At 39.2% G+C, this 17,758-nt stretch overlaps 1 protein-coding gene across 1 annotated transcript in view; it reads right to left on the minus strand.

Moving 5' to 3' along the window:
* STK32B (serine/threonine kinase 32B) overlaps positions 1-17,758 on the minus strand; it is a 156,068-nt gene that overhangs the window by 34,798 nt on the left and 103,512 nt on the right. Inside the window, exons 5-6 of the mRNA XM_083860796.1 lie at positions 14,787-14,824; positions 5,089-5,178 (exon numbers count right to left, since the gene is read on the minus strand). Of these exons, the coding sequence (XP_083716922.1) occupies positions 5,089-5,178; positions 14,787-14,824 (128 nt within the window). The remainder of the gene's footprint in view (positions 1-5,088; positions 5,179-14,786; positions 14,825-17,758) is intronic.

Raw genomic sequence — 17,758 nt, forward strand, 5'->3', positions numbered from 1 at the left:
AAAGCAAAATGCTGCTTAAAGCCTGGGCATGCTGGGATGGCAATTTTCTAGCATGAGGTTTATATTTGTTCTAGCCATGTAACTGATTTTGCACCATTATTCACATAATACGCCTCAATAGTTTTAATACTCATATTTAATGCAATTATTCAATCAAAGTAAATAATTTATATACCATTACCTGAAAACAGACATGGCATTTAGAATGCCTTATTAGTTTTCCATATGGCTATATAAGCTCTTCTGCCCTTATTCAGTGTACTATCCTCATACAACCCTCTGCTTTACTCAACCACTGAACAGAACTCACTTCTTGACCTTGCACAGAGAAGCCCTTACTGGCTGAACATCTGGATCAGCCTCAGAGAAACAACCTTGAGCTGCTACCCCTGTTGAAAGAAAGCCCAGCAGCAAGGAGCATTGTGGTGGTGTCCCACTATTGAACAGGAAATTGTACACAAGCACCTTTGTTACTCCATACAAAAGCTCACAGTGGCTCCAGGGCCAGTTTTTCTAGCAGTTTTTAGAAGGGATTTTATCCAAAAATATCCATTTGGTGTTTGGAATATTGTTCCAGTGTATAGACAGCAGCTGTTCTGCCCAGTACTGAAATTATGCTAGGTTTGCCTAACTGGGGATTTTCAGGACAGACTGTAGCTGGCACACCAGAAGGACTGTTACATGCTCCTGCATCACGTACTCCCACCAGGCTAGAAAATACCTTTGCACCAGTTTATGCATGCAGAAACCTGGGGGTGTTGGCCTGACCAAAAACCAGGAGTTATCCAGGGGGCAGAGGGGCCCTGCTGGGGCTCATTTGCCACCTCTGCTGGAACCCTGCTCCCCTCAGATCTGCCTGCAGCGCTCCACAACACACCAGGCCATTTCAGGCAGCTAATAAACAAACAAACAAACAAATTAACAAATGAACAAATAAAAAGCCCAATCCAAAACTACCTCTTGAACTCAGTCAGAGTGGGGTATTTATTAACTGAAATTGTCAAAGAAATGACAGTATTAGTAGTTTTGCTGGAAGACCTTAAAGGATGGTAGCAGGTCAGAGAGCATAAAGAGGTGAAGACCAGCTGGAGGTAATAACTTCTTTCCTGATCTCCTGAGGTTCCTCATATGCTTATGTTCCTACTCAATAGTGTCAGAGTGGAACCAAGACCTGAATGCCTGCTAGCAGCTCAGTGTTTAATCCCTTCAGCCACATAGCTCCTAGCACGAGCTGAAAGTCCCATCAGTGTGGGGAGTATTTATTTCAGCACCTCAAAGTCTCACCCAGCCACTCTTAGTTCTTGCTTATCAGAACAAACAGAAGCCTCCCTTGTCATGCTGACATGGGGATATGTCCCCGCGATCAAAAGGTCAGGTAATGAATGGTATAACCACAGAAACTCTGCAGACAGAAAGTCAAACCCCCTGTAGGATAAAGGCAAGATTTTTAAAAACCTAAACACTGCCTTAACTGCATTCAAAATGCAATGAGCTGCAAAACAGTATTTCATTTCAGAGCACTGTTTAATAAGAGTGCGAGAAAGACCAAAGATTGGCCACTATTGAAAAGTCAACTCAAAATTTTCCCTGCTGTATTTTAAGCATCTGAGGAACAAATTTAGCTCTATGGAATAATTTTTTCAACGTGAAAGGTTTATATCAGGACACCCACTGGCTTTCCTCTGAGTTCAGTAGTACACCTACACAGTATTAATTAATAAATAAGGATGACTCATACATTTGAGAAGTTCAGTGGACCAGTGTAAATCCACAATCCTCTGGTAATCTCAAGCACACAGTCATTCTTCACCATGACAGCAGCCTATGAAAGGAGCTGTGAAAACCTGAGATAACAAGCCTGTGAGATGGGAATGGAGTAGCTGAAACCTTTCACATAATTTATGACTGATTTTATTGACTTTGGATTTTTTTCAGGTGTATTTGTGTAATAAAATGTATTTTATTGGTTTGATTTGAGGTAAAGTCACAGTGCATCATTTGAATATCTTCAGAGTATCTTCTCTGCTGAGAAAAACACCAAAGACTTTACCTAGTCCCCCAAACCCTCCTACCAGTAAACCCAAAAGCTCCCAAAAAACCAAAACAAAAATAAGCAACAACAGCAAGAAAATCACATAAAAACCCCAAACAACCCTTAAACCCCACTCCCAAATAACCTGTGAATAGAAAGGTTTTGCAACACTCAGAAGTAATATACAGATTTATGCAAATTGATCATTCCAAAATATTTCAGTAAGGAAAAAGCATATGCTATAGGACTTAAACACACATAAATTTGCCAAAGTGAGAAATAAAAGAAAGGTGATATCTGTCATGTTTTCTAGATGTGTTTAACTGCTTGAATTTGGGTTTGTAGCTGAAGCTGAGCACTCTATTGCAGGGTAGAGGGCCATCACTGCAGATGGGTGCCCAGCACAGAGCATATCCTTTGAGACACACAGATATATCTTGCAGCCTCGTTCAAGAGGGAGCAGTTTAAGAAATGTCCTTTAGTTTGGGGTTTTTTTTTTGCACTCATAAAGATGGGACAGTGTTGAAAGTAGCAAGGCCTTACACAGGTGCTTCCAGTCAGGTGAACACACATTTCTCTTTCACACAAGAGGATGAGCTAAATGTCCTTCTGCAGGAAGAAAGAGCCACAGCTGAACAGACTAGCACAAGCACCCAGGGAACATGTCCTGCCCTGCACTGGCTTTCCTGGTCCACACCCCAATTCACAATGCAGGGAGTCCTCCACAAGTGCTTGTGGTCATTTGTTGGCAGCAGCTGTGCCTGCCAAAAGCCAGCCTGGTCTCAAAGGACATATTGCACAGCTTGCCAGGGTAGGATGACAGCCTGAAACTGTAGGAGTTTGCAAAGAGCTGTTCCTACAATAAAACCTTGACAACACCCTCAATCACAGGTGTTGTAAAAGGTTTGAGCAGTGAATTTGTGAAGGCAAAATCAGGCACAGGTGACACACAGGTTTCCAAATCACCGGAAGGTACACATTGCCTTTCACAGTCCCAGCCACCTGAACAGTACAAGGCAAACTTGGAGGACCCGCACCCCAAACTCTAAGAAGTTGTTCTCATTTCAGCATTTCAGGTCATTGGCTTTGAGGGGAAAACCTCCAGAAGCAGCTGGAAGCATCCTGCCTTGTGAGGCTATTGGCCTTGTTCTTTTCACATACACTTCTGTCCCTGTCTTTGTTTCTATGTGTGGCAGGTATTTCACTTGTCTGAATGAATTGGCTGGGAAGGGGAGGACATGAAAAAATGACAGGCTTTCTAGAGAAACATTCAGGTTCAGGTACAGTGCATTCTTCATAAACATTTAATAAGTAGAGAAATAGGCAGGGAATATTTCAGGCTGAAATATTTGGGGCTAATGTGAAGTGGGATTAAGCAAAGACTTGGGGGCTAAAAGGCTAATGTGAAGTGGGATTAAGCAAAGGCTGCAGGAGCTGACTCACACCATGCTTAGCATTACAAGATAGGCATCTTAATCAGAACAGCTAGGGCATTTTTACAACACGATATCAATTCACTCTGTTTTCTTCCTGGAAACCATTTTTATTCAGTCATGCTGCATGTGAACAAATCACTCCATAGCAATTTCTCAGCCTATTTCAATCAGATTTCAAACAGGAATGAAGGCTTTAGAGATAATGTTTTTTTCTGTTTATTTCCTTAAATTGGCCATAGGAAGTGAGAAATCCTGTAAGAGCCTCTGCTGAGGAAAAGACTGGAGAGTCCCCTCATATCTGATTAAACATAACAGAATTCACATGAGAGTAAGACTTCATAAACCTTCAAGAGTGAGGGGGAAAAAGCTTTCATCACATCTCCTACTGTCATCATTGTGAAAATCAGCATAACATAAGGCATGTCTTACAGAAACTGCTGTTTCCTTGGTTCTGGTACTCAGCAAGTACCACGCTTGAAGGTGACTTTGTCTTGTTACACCAAGGGTAACTTGTGGTTTGAATTCTTAGGAATAGAAGCTTACCAGCAACCACAGAGCCAACCTCCACAATTCTGTTTTTTTTCTATTTGTCTTGTAGTCTAAATGTCCCAGGAGAAGCCACATGGAAAGCCTTTGATACAGACTTACGACCAGAAATCACTGCAACTGAAAAGTCCTTGTAGCGTTTCGCAAGAGTTAGAATTCTTCACAAAATAAAAGGTATAAACTAAAAGAGGAAAGTAGCACCAATGAATGTCTGGCTGTATCTGTCACACACTTAATATTTGGTTTGTTGAAGCTTTGATATCCAAACTGTGCCACAGAGAATCCTTAACCATCACTTTTCATCTGAAACAGAGGATTTTTATGGCTCTAAAAGCTTTGCTGTCTTTTTACAGCTCCAAATAAATGCAAGAGTGATTCTTTCTGAATGTTAAAGACTGCAGCTGGGGCTTTTGCAGCATCTTTACATTTCCAAGAGGTGAGGAAGGTGCAATGAAGAGAAAGTAAGCTGGTGGATTGTGTGATAGCCTTCATAAAGGAAAGGAGAGAATTTTTTTGGTATTGTTTCTTCTTGTGAGGTTGATGGATATGGTGGAGATCTGATGAGTGGGGAGGAGGCTTCAGGAGAGGAACAACTACATGAGCTGAGGTGAACTTAGACCAGATCCTTTCGTGTGAAAAGGTAAAAGTCTTTTCCCTGTCTCCCATCTTTCCCTTGACCTTCTAATGCTCTGTATCCCATGCTTATGCTGTGCTGCTCATTTCACTTAAGCAGATATATCATATATTCTTGTGATGCAAATATATCCTATATTCTTGTCTCAGGATGTGGGGATTTACAGAAAGTTACACAGCTGAATTCCTGCTGAATTGGAATTCACAAAACCAAACAGAGCCTGATTAGAAAAGTGTAGAGATCAAGCTTCTGTATAAAATAACATCCAAACAACATCCTCTATCTCTGAAGATTTTCACTACTGACACACGTATATATTGTCAAAAAAAGAAGTTGATCACATCTACTTTATGCTTTTATAACATGAAATCCTTTTGCTATACCATTAGTCAGCCTTAATGTGTAACTTTTCTTACATTTTAAATGTCTTGATAACTTACCCATATAGGGTTTTGTGCCAGCCATAGAAGAAGCTTTTTCTGAGCCTTTCACTATGGTTGCTACGTTAAAGTCAGTGATATGAACATGACCTGCAATTACACAAAGTAAAAACAGAAGTTAAAATAGCACCTCATACAAATATTCCTCATTTTATCTAACATTTAAATGACAATGGAAATAAACACAATTGGAAAGATATGTAATATTAGAAACTTAATATTAAATGTTACTTTTAACTAGAAAAATCAATTTGGAAGCACAGTGGGCGAATACTCTTCTTGTGTGGTTGCAGCCAATACCTGTCTGCACTCCTCACCTGTTTTTGCTGATCACCCCCGAAACTTCTCATGCCATGAACAAAGTTGGGAAGTGGGCCCAAAAGAGCCTTATGAAGTTCAAGTCCAGGTATAAGGTACTGCCCCTGGATGGGGGCAATCATGAGCACACAATGGGAGATAACTCCCTGAGAGCAGCCTTGTGGGGAAGAACTTGGGGGTTCTTGTGGATGAAAAGTTGGACATGCCACAGCAGCATGAATTTGCAGCCTAGAAGGCTGACCCTGTCCTGGGCTGCATCAAAAAAGGCACAGCCAGCAGGCTGAGGGAGGTGATTCCTCTCTGCTCTGCCCTTGTGAAGACCCCACCTGGAGTGTGGTGACACTGGCACAGGCTGCCCAGGGAGGTGGTGGATCCCTGGAAGTGTTCAAGGCCAGGCTGGGTGGGCTCAGAGCCCCCTGGCCTGGTCTAATAGAAGATGCTCCTGCCCACAACAGGAGGGTTGGCACAAATGATCTTGAAGGTCCCTTCCAACCATAACCATTCTGTTATCTATGATTCTCTCTGTCTTCTCAGAGCACGCAGAAGCAAAATGTGAAACTTTGTGTGAAATTTGCCTCATCTCCAGCTACAATCACACCCTCACATCTCAGGTACTTGTGACACTGTCTGCAATTGCATCCACTACAGGTTACCATCAGCCTGAATTTTTCTGAGTCTTCTCAGGGCAAAGAGGGAGGGGAAAAGAAAAATGGTATTTTTATCATACAATAACTATACAATTAGATCCATAGTAGCAGAAGATACCTATGTAACAGGAGCAGATCCCGAATGATCAGCAAGTGACAAGATAAACAAGTGGTGGAAATCAGCCTGAGAATGTGCTGCCTGACCAGCCAGCCAGATGATTTGAACTGCACTAATGAGGCTGAATGACCCAGACCTTCAATTACTTTTTTTTCCTGGAATAGTTTTATGATAAGCATAGGTTCAATTGCTCCACCACTGTGAAGTAGCAGTTGTTGATCCTGGTTTGTTATAGGCAGGTAAACTGAATAGAAATCCAGCTTGAAAATATGTAGAGTTTTAATTTGAGTCTTCTGTTATGTTTTGCATCTCTGCTCAAGGACAAGTGTTGTGGAATGATGTAGATTCTATCCTCTCTCTGATTATATCTGGCAGTGCCATGGAGGACAGGGGTAGGTACTCTCTTCCCCATCTAAGCTCTGCAGTCAGATCAGGATTAATATATCATGTGTTGAACTAGACTCCTGAGAGACAAATTTGTGTGGGTTTTTTTAACAAGGTCTCAGTCTCATTCAATCCACAGAATGGATGAGGGTTTGGGCACGATGCAGTTGTTAAGCGAGGGAGATTTTTAATCATGTTTGCTGCCAAAGATGAAAAGAGTGTAACAAATGACTGATGGATTTTACCCTGGTGCCTGATGGAGGAAGAGTAGTCTCAACAAAATATCATGCTGCTCCAACAATCTAACCTAGATCCTGCTCACAGTGCACAGGAAATGTATCAGCCAACCTCTAATTGTGCAGCTATGCACGCGGGAACTGAAATTCTCCAAGGACCTTATTTTGGGCAGATCTGAGCTGATTTTGAAAGAGGAAATGAAGAAGGTTCTTTCCACTGCTAAACTTAAAGCTGCTTCTCCAAATGGGAGACACAGTAGAAGTTTTCAATGAAATGGTTTGCCCAGTTTTTTTAAAAAAACCTGCTTGCATTTTACTGACACTTTTTTTTCTAAGATGACCAGGCCAAGAAACCCTCTACACATGGTAGAGAAAAACTGTGAGCCAATGAAAGCCATCCCATTAGAAGAGGTGGGAAGTGTTGGGCTGCCATAAGAAGAATTAGTGTTCACAGCCCAGCTTGACATAACAATTCCAAGCTGGTATTCCTACTCCCTGGTGGCTGGAGTGTAGCATATTTGCAGTTTATTTCTGCCATCATAAAACACTGTGGCAGAAGGCTTCTTGAAAATGATAACAGAAAAACAGAAAGCCACCTCATGGCAGTAGTCTAAAGCAATTCTATGTATACTGTAGAATGAAATGTTACAAGGATCTTGGTAACCTAATACCTTCTATTCTTTGACAGGTAATATAAATAAAAGTATACATATAAACATAAATATAAATATAAATATAAATATAAATATAAATATAAATATAAATATAAATATGTTGCCCTGGTTTCATTCCTGAGATGTTTTGGGTGTCTGAAATTCTTTTCCCAGGCAATTTTCTGTAAACAGGAGAAGTGTTTTTGTAAACTGTACCTATGTTATTCATTCCTTTTCCTAGGAGAGACTTTTTCTTGATGTCCCTCTGGTCTGACCAATGTGAGTGAAGAGGTTTTGCCTTTGTGTCACCAATCAAATTGGTCTGTGTAGAATAGTATAAAAGGAAGACACATCCCGAAAATAAAAGAGTCATTTCAGCCTTCTGAAGCTTGGAGTCTGTGTCGTTGTGGTTTAAAACAGGGTCATAAATATAAATATAAATATAAATATAAATATATGTAAAGTTCTGCCTCTTAAATGATAACATTGTAAGTGATGCTCCATTAGAGTGCCAGTGTGACTGCCCATTGCAAAACATCTGTTGCATCACATCCATTCAGACTGATCCAAATAGGTGATTTGCAATGAAAATTGCCTCTCCTGCAGTGCATTGTTTCCTCTCCCTTTTATTAGATTTCTTTTCATTAAAAAAATAAAAACAAAGTAGCACACATGAGATGTTGTATACATTGTGGGTTTTTTGTTAAAAATGCCTTTCTGGAAGGTGAGGAATGGATTGTGGAGGCAGGTTCTACATAGCTCCTCTGCATCCTGCTGCCCATACAGCTACAGACAGCTCCTGTACATGAGGTAGGGCACAGTTTACCACTGGAAAAGCTGCCCCTTTGCTTTTTCCCGTCACTGGGCCACTGCACAACTCTCAGATTGTTTGCAGGCTGCCTTTGCCTGGTGCTTGAGGGGCTGCTAATTGGTGCTGGAGTGAGAGGAAACTGTTCTGCAGACAGGGGAGGAGCCTGGTGGGAGCTGGGGGCACGGAGGGGGCTTTGTGTGGGACAGGGGCAGAGCAGGGGTGAACCCCCTGTGCCTGTGGCCAGTGAAGGAGGTCTGGAGAGGTGTTGAGGTGGAGCTCTGCCTGCCTATGAGTACCACTGGATGATTTCAGCTCTTGTAAGCCAAAGGACTTGGGGGTTTGGTTTTGGGGTGTTTTATTTTGGCTTGGGTTTTTTTGTTTGATTTTGTTTTGTTTTGCTTTGTTTTGGTTTGTGGTTTTTTGGGGTTTTTTTTTGGGGGGGGGTTAATTTCTGGTGTGAATATTTCCAGAGATAATTAGACCCCAATTCTCTATAGAAGTCTCTCTAATCAGCCTCTAAGACAAGTTTTTAATGCAACTCTTGCACATAGGAAAAGGGAATGTTGCTATTGCTGCAGTGAATATGCTGGGATTCCCCCGCTTCATACTGTTTGCAAAATTTTTTTTCATGGGAACATTTTCCCATCTGAGCTTCACACCTTGTGGTTGATCTCCCTTTCTGGGTATGATTGTGAGCAACTAAATGTCCAAACCAAGTCTGTAGCTTGGTATAATATTGAGCTAAGCAGAATGTCAGTGTCACTTGGATTTAGCTCTTATGAACAGTGAAGCAGAGCAGTACACAACAGATTCAGCGGACCTAACTGAATTCAAGTTAGTCCAGAGAAAGAGCTCATTGCTTAATTCTTGGAGCTGTATGACCCCACATATATGATGGTAGAGAGAAGGGAAGAAAAAGCAAATGTCTACATTCCTTTGACTCTCTGGAGAGTGGCTTTTTCAAATCATCTCAGACTGCAGATTTCATATACACCAGCACATACATTTGAAGAAATTATCTCAGTGGAAATTGTTTCAAAATTACATTTCTTCAGTCAGCTTTCAGTTAAGGCTTTAACTACCCACAGAAGAGTGTATAATTTTGGAAAGCTTTATGCAATGTGACTTTTATGTCTCACTTTTCAACATGGCCTGAAATTGCAGTATCTGAGGTAAACAGCAAATGAACTGTGTTTGGATTTAATTTTTGAGCAAATCATGATGACAATTAGAACAAGTCCTGAAAGTTGGCTGGGGCTTGCTGGCTAACATTTGGCAGAGGACTTGACTTTAAACCTCATTGAATTTCTGAGTCTGAAACCAAAGGGGTGAATGTGATGTCAGAGAGAAGAAATATTATACTGGACCTAATGCCACCAACTCAGCAGCACCAGACCTGATTGTAAATCTCAGAACAGTAACATTTTGAAATACAGTCAAATCTGATTTGCTCTCAGAATGTCAAACCCTATGAAGAGTTAAAAAAGCCACTCTGGGTTCATCTGTGCTATGTATGAGAGCCTAAACTTGTACCCACCTGAACTTGGCATGACTTGGCAGCCTGACACTTATCATTAGAGAGACTGGTAGAAATTGCGTGGCTGTAGATGTGTTCAGCAAAGCTGTGCACTTCAAAATGTTAGGCTGTTGAATGGCCATGTAGGCATGTAAAAGTTCCAGATATACTTTCAAAATCTAGACAGTTTCAGGTGGATGAATTATGCTGGAACCTTTCGTCTTATTAATCAGCATTGGAGGATTAAACAAGATAGAGTCCCTGCAAATTTTCTCACAGACATCAGGATACAGCAATAATATTGCCTATTCTGGTATTCAGAAGTTAATATTGAGTTTCCAATAATTTATTTTTGGGTAGGTTATTTCATCCCATTTTTGGTTTTAATGCCAAGATTACTCATTTGCTACATCTTTCAATTTTGCTGAGAGTTTCCAAATGGGAGGTGAAATGTATTCAAGGAAATAGGAAAACTTTTAAGGAAAACTTTGATGATCACTAACCAATATAATAATATATAATAAGTGAATTCCAGCTTCAATTAATTTTGTTCAGTCATAAGTGAAATGATTTTACTGAGTAAAATTATCACAATTATCACAATCAAATGCAAAAATCCATCTAAGGAACCCTACAAACCCCAATAATATGTAAATATCCTTGTTAAGTCTGAGAGCAAAATATTAGATCTGTGATTTCAGATTTGAGAGCCATCAGGAGACAGTTTCAAGATTATAAATAGCCATCATTTTGTGAAATTAGCAAGTAGGACCTTCAAAATTAACAACTAGGTAGTGAGGCTTCACATAATCTGTAATTAATCTAAGGATCCTAACACAAGATATTAAGGATGATAAAAATTCTCTTCACTCAAGGAAGCACTAGAAAAGATCTTGGAAAAGGTCACTGAAAGCTGTTAAATATGTGGAAACCATGAGCCAGGAAATGCTTCAGTCACAAGAAGCTGGAGGTTGGGTGAGTACATGGGGAAAGTCCCACAAAAACTAGTCTGTTTTTTATACTCTGCTCTGTCATTCACTCTTTGGAGACTTCTGGAGATAAGAAACTCAATTAGATGGGTCATTGATCCACTGTGATTGCTCTTCTGCCCTGAAACTGAAAGCCTGGATATCTATAACTCTATCTATGGCAAGAGAGAGAGGGGCAAAACCTCTCCCCAGCAGAGAGACATTAAAAAAGCTGAGGTTCTTCTCCTGACAGGAGAATGCTGAAGGAGTTTTTGAATATCTCAAATTCTGTGATTGTAAGTTATTTATTCATCAAATCCCAGATTTCTAGTTGTTTGAGTTTTTTTGAGAGAATAATGTTTTAAAACATATTAAAGAAAACACTTTTCTTTCTTGAAGGAAGGTAAACTTCTACAATTTATTGCTCCAGGAGGTTATAGAGGCCAAAATCAGCTGCAGCTTCAAGGAGGCAACAGACAAGCTCATTAACAAGACTCTTCACATTCTAAACAGAATATGTAAAGATGCTCTAATATCCTACCACAAAGAATTGTGGGTGATAGGCAGTACTGAAGCATCTGATGGCAAAGTGACAGAAGGCATGTTCCATAAATAATGTTTCCTCTTGTCAACCAGTTGCAAAATGCTGGCCAAGGTCTTGGATCCGACCTAGCAGGAACTCCTTCTTCAGTAAACCAAGCACAGATTTTGCTGTATCTCATGAAAAAAATGTTGTGGAAAACTTGCCTGAGAGGAATTCAAACTCTTGCAGGTTTTTTGTAAACAGATTGTAATGATGGTGTGGTCATTTAGTACAAACCTGGATGCAAAAACAGAGCTTGTAATTTCTGCAGAACCACCAGAAATATTAATTTCAATGGTGCTACCAAATAGCTATAGAAATAATGTTATAATCTCTTTTAAAAAAGTCAATTTACTGATCTGTTTGCCACTGCTTGTTTTTCTGAATTTAAGAAAATCATTGTCTCTTTGACATCCTAGTTAATAGATCATGCAAACTTTTAAAGATATCTTTAATTTCATTAATATTTAGGAAAAAATACAACATAGACCAGACTTAGTAGACTTCAGATCTAAATGCTGTCATTTCAATTATATTGTTCTAAACCATTGAAATGAAAAGAATAGAAGAGGAACCAGAATTCTGTCATTGAGAGAGCTCTAAAATCCTTCTCTCTGTACAATACAATTGTAATAGCTCTCTTGAAACACTAGCTAGTCCCTTCAGCTGTTACTGGAATAATTGTGTTTCAGATATATGTTAGCAGAATAGAGAACTACTACTAAGTTTAGAGATTAGTGTTAGTCATAAAAGGAAGAGCTTCCTGGGAAAGCTGAGAAAGAAACATTTTAAAAAGGATCATTATTGGTTGAATTAATTTCCTTAGAGCGTCTGATTCTGTTTCAGAGAATGAACCCTGAAACTATCCCTGCTCTCACTCTTCAGAGAGGAGATGTGTATTCTCTCCAGGAGACCATGCAATCATCCTCTGATAGGGGATGAACACTATTTTTCACAACTGGGTATCCCACTTCTATGTGCCACTATGCTTTTCAGGATTATCAATAATTTATTTCCACTAATGCACCAGAATATATGATCAGCAGTGCTGAGATGTGGCTTTTATGAAAAGCGTACAGAAAAATTCAGACTTCCTCTGCCAGAATGATTTTTAATATGTTGTAAATGTTTTTGTGGGTTTTTTTTAAATTTGTAAACTAGATGGCTACTTTAAAAAAAAAAATCTCCTGTTTTCATTACTTCTGTATTCCTGGGACATGTTCCCTAAGCTTGAGGTATGTTCCCTAAACCATACAGATAAATTATAGTGAAACTAGTTTTAATGAGCACAAATATCTATAATATGTATCTTGGTTTATGTTATGAAAGTTGGTCAATTTAACTGCTTGAGGATGTGAATGGTATAACACTAAATTTTGACTTCATCTAGAATAGGTTTCTTCAGTGAAGCCAAAGAAATCTCAAGTCACTGAGACAAAGTCTCAGTCAGAAATGTTGTGCATATCCAATTACATGATATTTTGTGTGAGCATAATTTGTTTAATGAACTGTAAGAAAGACCTAGGGGTAAAGTCAAGCGTATAGGAAACTGTTGTGCCATCTTAGAGGCTACAGGCTAAAATAAAGTTCCTTCTTGTGCACCTGGTTAGGCTCATATTAGGTGAATTTGTTATGCTTACTCTGCAGCCAAATATATTTGTGGTTCATATATTCATCACATTTTTCCATTAAGTGAAATCTGATGATTTTGTTAAAATGATGTTACTATGTTGCAGCTTAATCAGAGCTGTTAGGGACTTCAAGGTTAGCTTTCTTCTTGCAAAAGAACTTCACTTCTGCAAGGTAAGCCTGAGGTAATTATCATGGGACAGACACTTGCCCTGCTGATATCACCACATTCTGTGAGTGGAAGTGTGTAGACCCTTTAGAGGCTTCAGGGAATTCCTTCCCCCAGCCACATGAAACTGTTTGAACACATGGATAGACAACTTCTGCTGACCAAGATTTGTGAGCTTGTCCAAAGAAGTCTGTTGTTTCCCCACTTGTCTGCAGGTGTGCTATGAGGGAGCAGTATTCTGCTGCTTTGCAGAAAACAGGCCGTCCATCCCAAAATTGCCAAGCTGCCTACAGGTAACTTAGGTGCTGAATAGTTTATAATACACCCCCCTCCCCACCTTCATTTTGCATAGCGCTGCTCACTCTGGTATAGAATCTTCTTTGTGATGCTTGAAGAAAGCTCTCACAAGAAGCTGGTTTTATGCACTAATTGACCTTGATGAGGGGCAAGGGGAGATCGAGGTGACTGTGCCTCAAAGGCTGTCAATCAAAGGAGATTTAACATACTCATACTCATTTTATGTTGCTGTTGACATCTTTAATTCACCAGGACTTAAAGGCAAGACATTTCTATTCGTGCTTGTTTGCTGATACTAGTCTTGGGAACATTAACACTTATGGGTCTGAAGCATTAAATTGCTGAAGTTCTTGATGGTTAAAAACTCCAATATTACTTACCTTCATTAGCTTTCATGTTCCCAGGAACAAACGTCATCTCTACAAAATGTTACCTCTTTAATCAACTTTAACTTGTATACCCAGCAGCTCTGCAATGGGTTTTGATACATAATGTCATCATTGGCATAATTTCAGTATTACAGTTTCCCAGAGATTATCGGCTTTTAATCAGATTTGGAAGTGAACAAACAAAGCATAAGACAGTAGCAAGCACACATCTCCTTTTTCCAATTAGGCTTTTTCCTCTATGTATTTCTGTTCTAACTGATGTAAGGTTAATGCCCTCCTTACCTATATTTCTCATGTTTTCCCTATAACAGTTACAAAAAGATACATGACATTTTAGCTAAATACTTCTTGGAGAAACTATATGTTTAAAATTTAAGTTTAAAGAAATCAGCTGCTTTTCCTTAATACCATATTTTTATCTTTAAGAACATGGAATTAGTAATAAAAGTTCAAAGCTGTTTATTGTTGTCTACTCCTTTTTATGCTATTTAAGCCAGAACTACATGTAGGGACACAAACTCTGCAGTCAAATTTCCAAAATCCCTATCTAGATTTTAGAAAGTTTATTTTAGATATCTAAATGAGAAATAATTTGCTACATGGAATTTCTTAGCCCTTCAGAAGTTCTAAAAGAGAAAACAAAGTGCTTGGTGCTATTCTATTGGTAGGCACCTAAAAAGGGGTTAGGGTGATTCACAGAATCCTGTTAATAAAATCCTAACTTCTTTTTATCAAGTGTCCCTGGTGATCCCAATTAATAATAAATTCTCTTGCATTCAGGCCTTGAAAATTTATGATCTGCACATTTTTTTGGCAATAGGAAGGAAAACTACAAAATGCACAAGGTGTTCTGAGGGAGCTTTTAGAAAGTCCAGATTTAGATAGGAATTCAACATCAGCGGTTGATTTACAAAGCATATCATGAACATTCTACTGAGATGTCAGGAATTAGACTCTGAAAGAAAGCAATGCTCACTTACCGTGTTCATCCAGTAGTATGTTGTCAGGTTTGATGTCCCTGGAAAGTAAGGAAAGGAAAACATGACATTTAGTACCCAAAGGAAATCTGCAATTTTAAAGTTTTCCCATTTGGGTTTGAGGACAAAGTCACCTAAATCATTACAAACCCAAAGAAAACCATATAATGCATAAAGGCAAATGATTTTATCAACATATTTTTGCTGCCCTGAGAAAACATGCATACTAAAGAGGCTCTCTGGCTTTCCATTTATTGTGGTTTTGTTTTCATATGGTTAGCATTGACATGGGTCTGGTTTTCAAGATTATGAGCTTTATTCTTTATAGCAACAGTAAAAATGAGAAGGCAGATTTGCTTCTTGAAGGTGCCTGATTGCTTCAGGGACTCCACATTTGACAGAAATCATTTAATTGGAAACATAGGTGGTTTGCCCTGTCTGCCAGACCCTGCTAATCTGCCATGCATGGTCACTCACATACAACAGGGTCCTGTTATCTGTCTTGTGGTAATTGAGTATGTCCAGCAGCTCTGCTTTCACTTCCAAATCCCCACTTGGCTGTCTGTAACCAAGTACCATGCTGGGGAAAGAAGCAGGGATAAGGGAAGGTGGAGATTATGACAGGCTGAAGCACCAGCTCAGCTCTGTCCTTCTTGGCACAAGAGAACAATATTGCCCAAGAGAGTTGCGCTTTCAGGATTATTTTCCATTGCCCTAAATTCATGCTGCTGCAAGGTGGGAGGGAAACAACTTTTCCCCACCACTTCTTTTTCCCACTCTCTTTCTTGGTCCAGAAATGTTGCCATTGGTGTGGAGCTGTCCAGGGAAAATTAATCTCTTCACTTTGCCAGCTGGATTGGGCCCAGGTTGGGCTCACCCTGTGGCTTGGTGAGCATGATGTGGCAGTTTTGTGTGGCACTGCCTTGTCACTTAGTGCAGTTTTGAAACTGTTCTTGGTGAGGCATTGCCAGAGTGGCAGAGGCATCTGAGTACCCTGAGCAACAGTTTCAGCCCTTGGGCTGAATTTTCCACTTATCTCAAAAGACAAGGAGCCCTAAACTGGCAAAATAAGCTCTTGAATGTCTGCAAATGAACTGCAAATGCTCCCACCTCTGTAATCTCTTTTAGATAAGAGTTGGCTTATTATTCCAATTAAAACATTTCCTAGGAAAGTTTTTTCACAACATGCCCACAAATGGAATAATCAAAAAAGTGAAGTGTTGCAAAAGGAAAATGTGTTACACCAGAATAGGCTTTTCTGAATTTAAAATCGAAATGGACTTCTAAAGTAAACATTATTCAGGAATAAGATAGCAATAGCAATTATAATGTATTATTGCTTGCATGATATGAGCTCAGTCATCACCTAAATTTTATGTCTTTATTGACAGAAGAAGGAAACCTACACATTCCTTAGTATTCTGGATTCCACACTTTCTAGACCTTGCTGAGAATCATATGAAATTATGAAGTATTCTAAGACTATTTTTATAATTTGTGTAGTGGCAGCTGAGGAAATACAGGATAAATAAGAAGTTAGTTTGAATAATTCTCCACATTTGGAAATAATGTAGAATGCATATGTGTATATATATATATATATATATATATATATATACATATATAAAATATATATGCCTGTATAAAGGAACAAGATCTCATTATCAATATCTCTCTGGAATGAAAATTTAAAGTTATACCAATATTTCAGAGTGAAATACTGTCTTCTGCACAACTTACAGGCTGCCTGTAACTCTCTGATTCAGCAGCAGTTCTAGTTATTTGTGTAATAGACCCTATTTCACCCAAAATCTCCCAGACTCTTGAGTTCTGTCTTTCTTGTCCCCTGTAATCACTTGGCATATCATTTATCATATTAAAATCTTTCCTTCCCTGATTTCTTATGGGTGAAGTTGTGAGACAAACTGTAGGAATAAATATATTTGTTTAAATTATGAAGCATGGTTCTGTTTTGTTTGAATTTAGAATTTTGTGTTTTATTGAATTAGCATAGGATATTCTTTGCCATTCTAAATGTAATGTTGTATCTAACCACTCAATTGAGACAGTTTTTGGAAGAGCTACTGCTCAGATGGTTTCTATATGTGCTAATGACAATATAGTCTCTGGCTTCTGATAACTGTTTTGTGATAAGAATTGGAATGGGGATTTCCTGTTGAATAGTCTTTGTGGTTGATTCATGTCTTGAAAATGCAGCAATACCTTTCCATGTAAGTAAGTAAGTAATAACTTTGACAGCTGAATTAAATATTTTAAACTTTTTCTTCACAAATTTTAACAAGTGACTCCACACTTCTCATGTGGGTAAGTAGACTGGGGGTAAGACACAAGTATAATTGTGTCTTTTTGTGGCCTCCTAAAATCAGTGGCTCAATAGCATTCCAAATTCTTTTCCCCAGTTTAAGAAAATTAAGAATTAGAATTATGCAGTCATTAGGACTTCACCAAGAATAAAACTGATCGAAAGGAGAAATTAATCTTTATAAGCTACTGCCATGTGTATAACAATACAGCACCCAGGGATTGCTCATTACAATACAGTGTCTTTTCTACCTTTTTTTAAAAGATCAGTTCAAATAATTTGAATACCTGCAATGGCATTGCATCATTAAACAGACATTTTTATAGCCACCAGAAAAGACATTGACAAATCCACTTGACAACTGTGTGTATCATCAAATATATTCTTCATTCAGTTTGTGTCTGTAATGTTCAGAAAGTTGAGTGGTGAAATTAGATCTGTGCTTATCTTTCCGTGACTAATTCAGGCAGCGGCTGATCCTTGATACAGATGTGCACAAACCGTAAAGCCTTTCCCACCTGAGGGATGTTCCCCACTGCTGGCTTTGCTCATTTTGCTCAGAGGCAGGATGCAGCTGTGGGCAGGCACCACAGGGCGTGTGGCATTGCACACAACCCCTCAGTCCCTGAGGCAACCTGAGGGACTCACAGCC

Source organism: Zosterops lateralis, assembly GCF_965231275.1.
Source record: "Zosterops lateralis genome assembly, chromosome: 5".
Lineage (NCBI taxonomy): Eukaryota > Metazoa > Chordata > Aves > Passeriformes > Zosteropidae > Zosterops > Zosterops lateralis.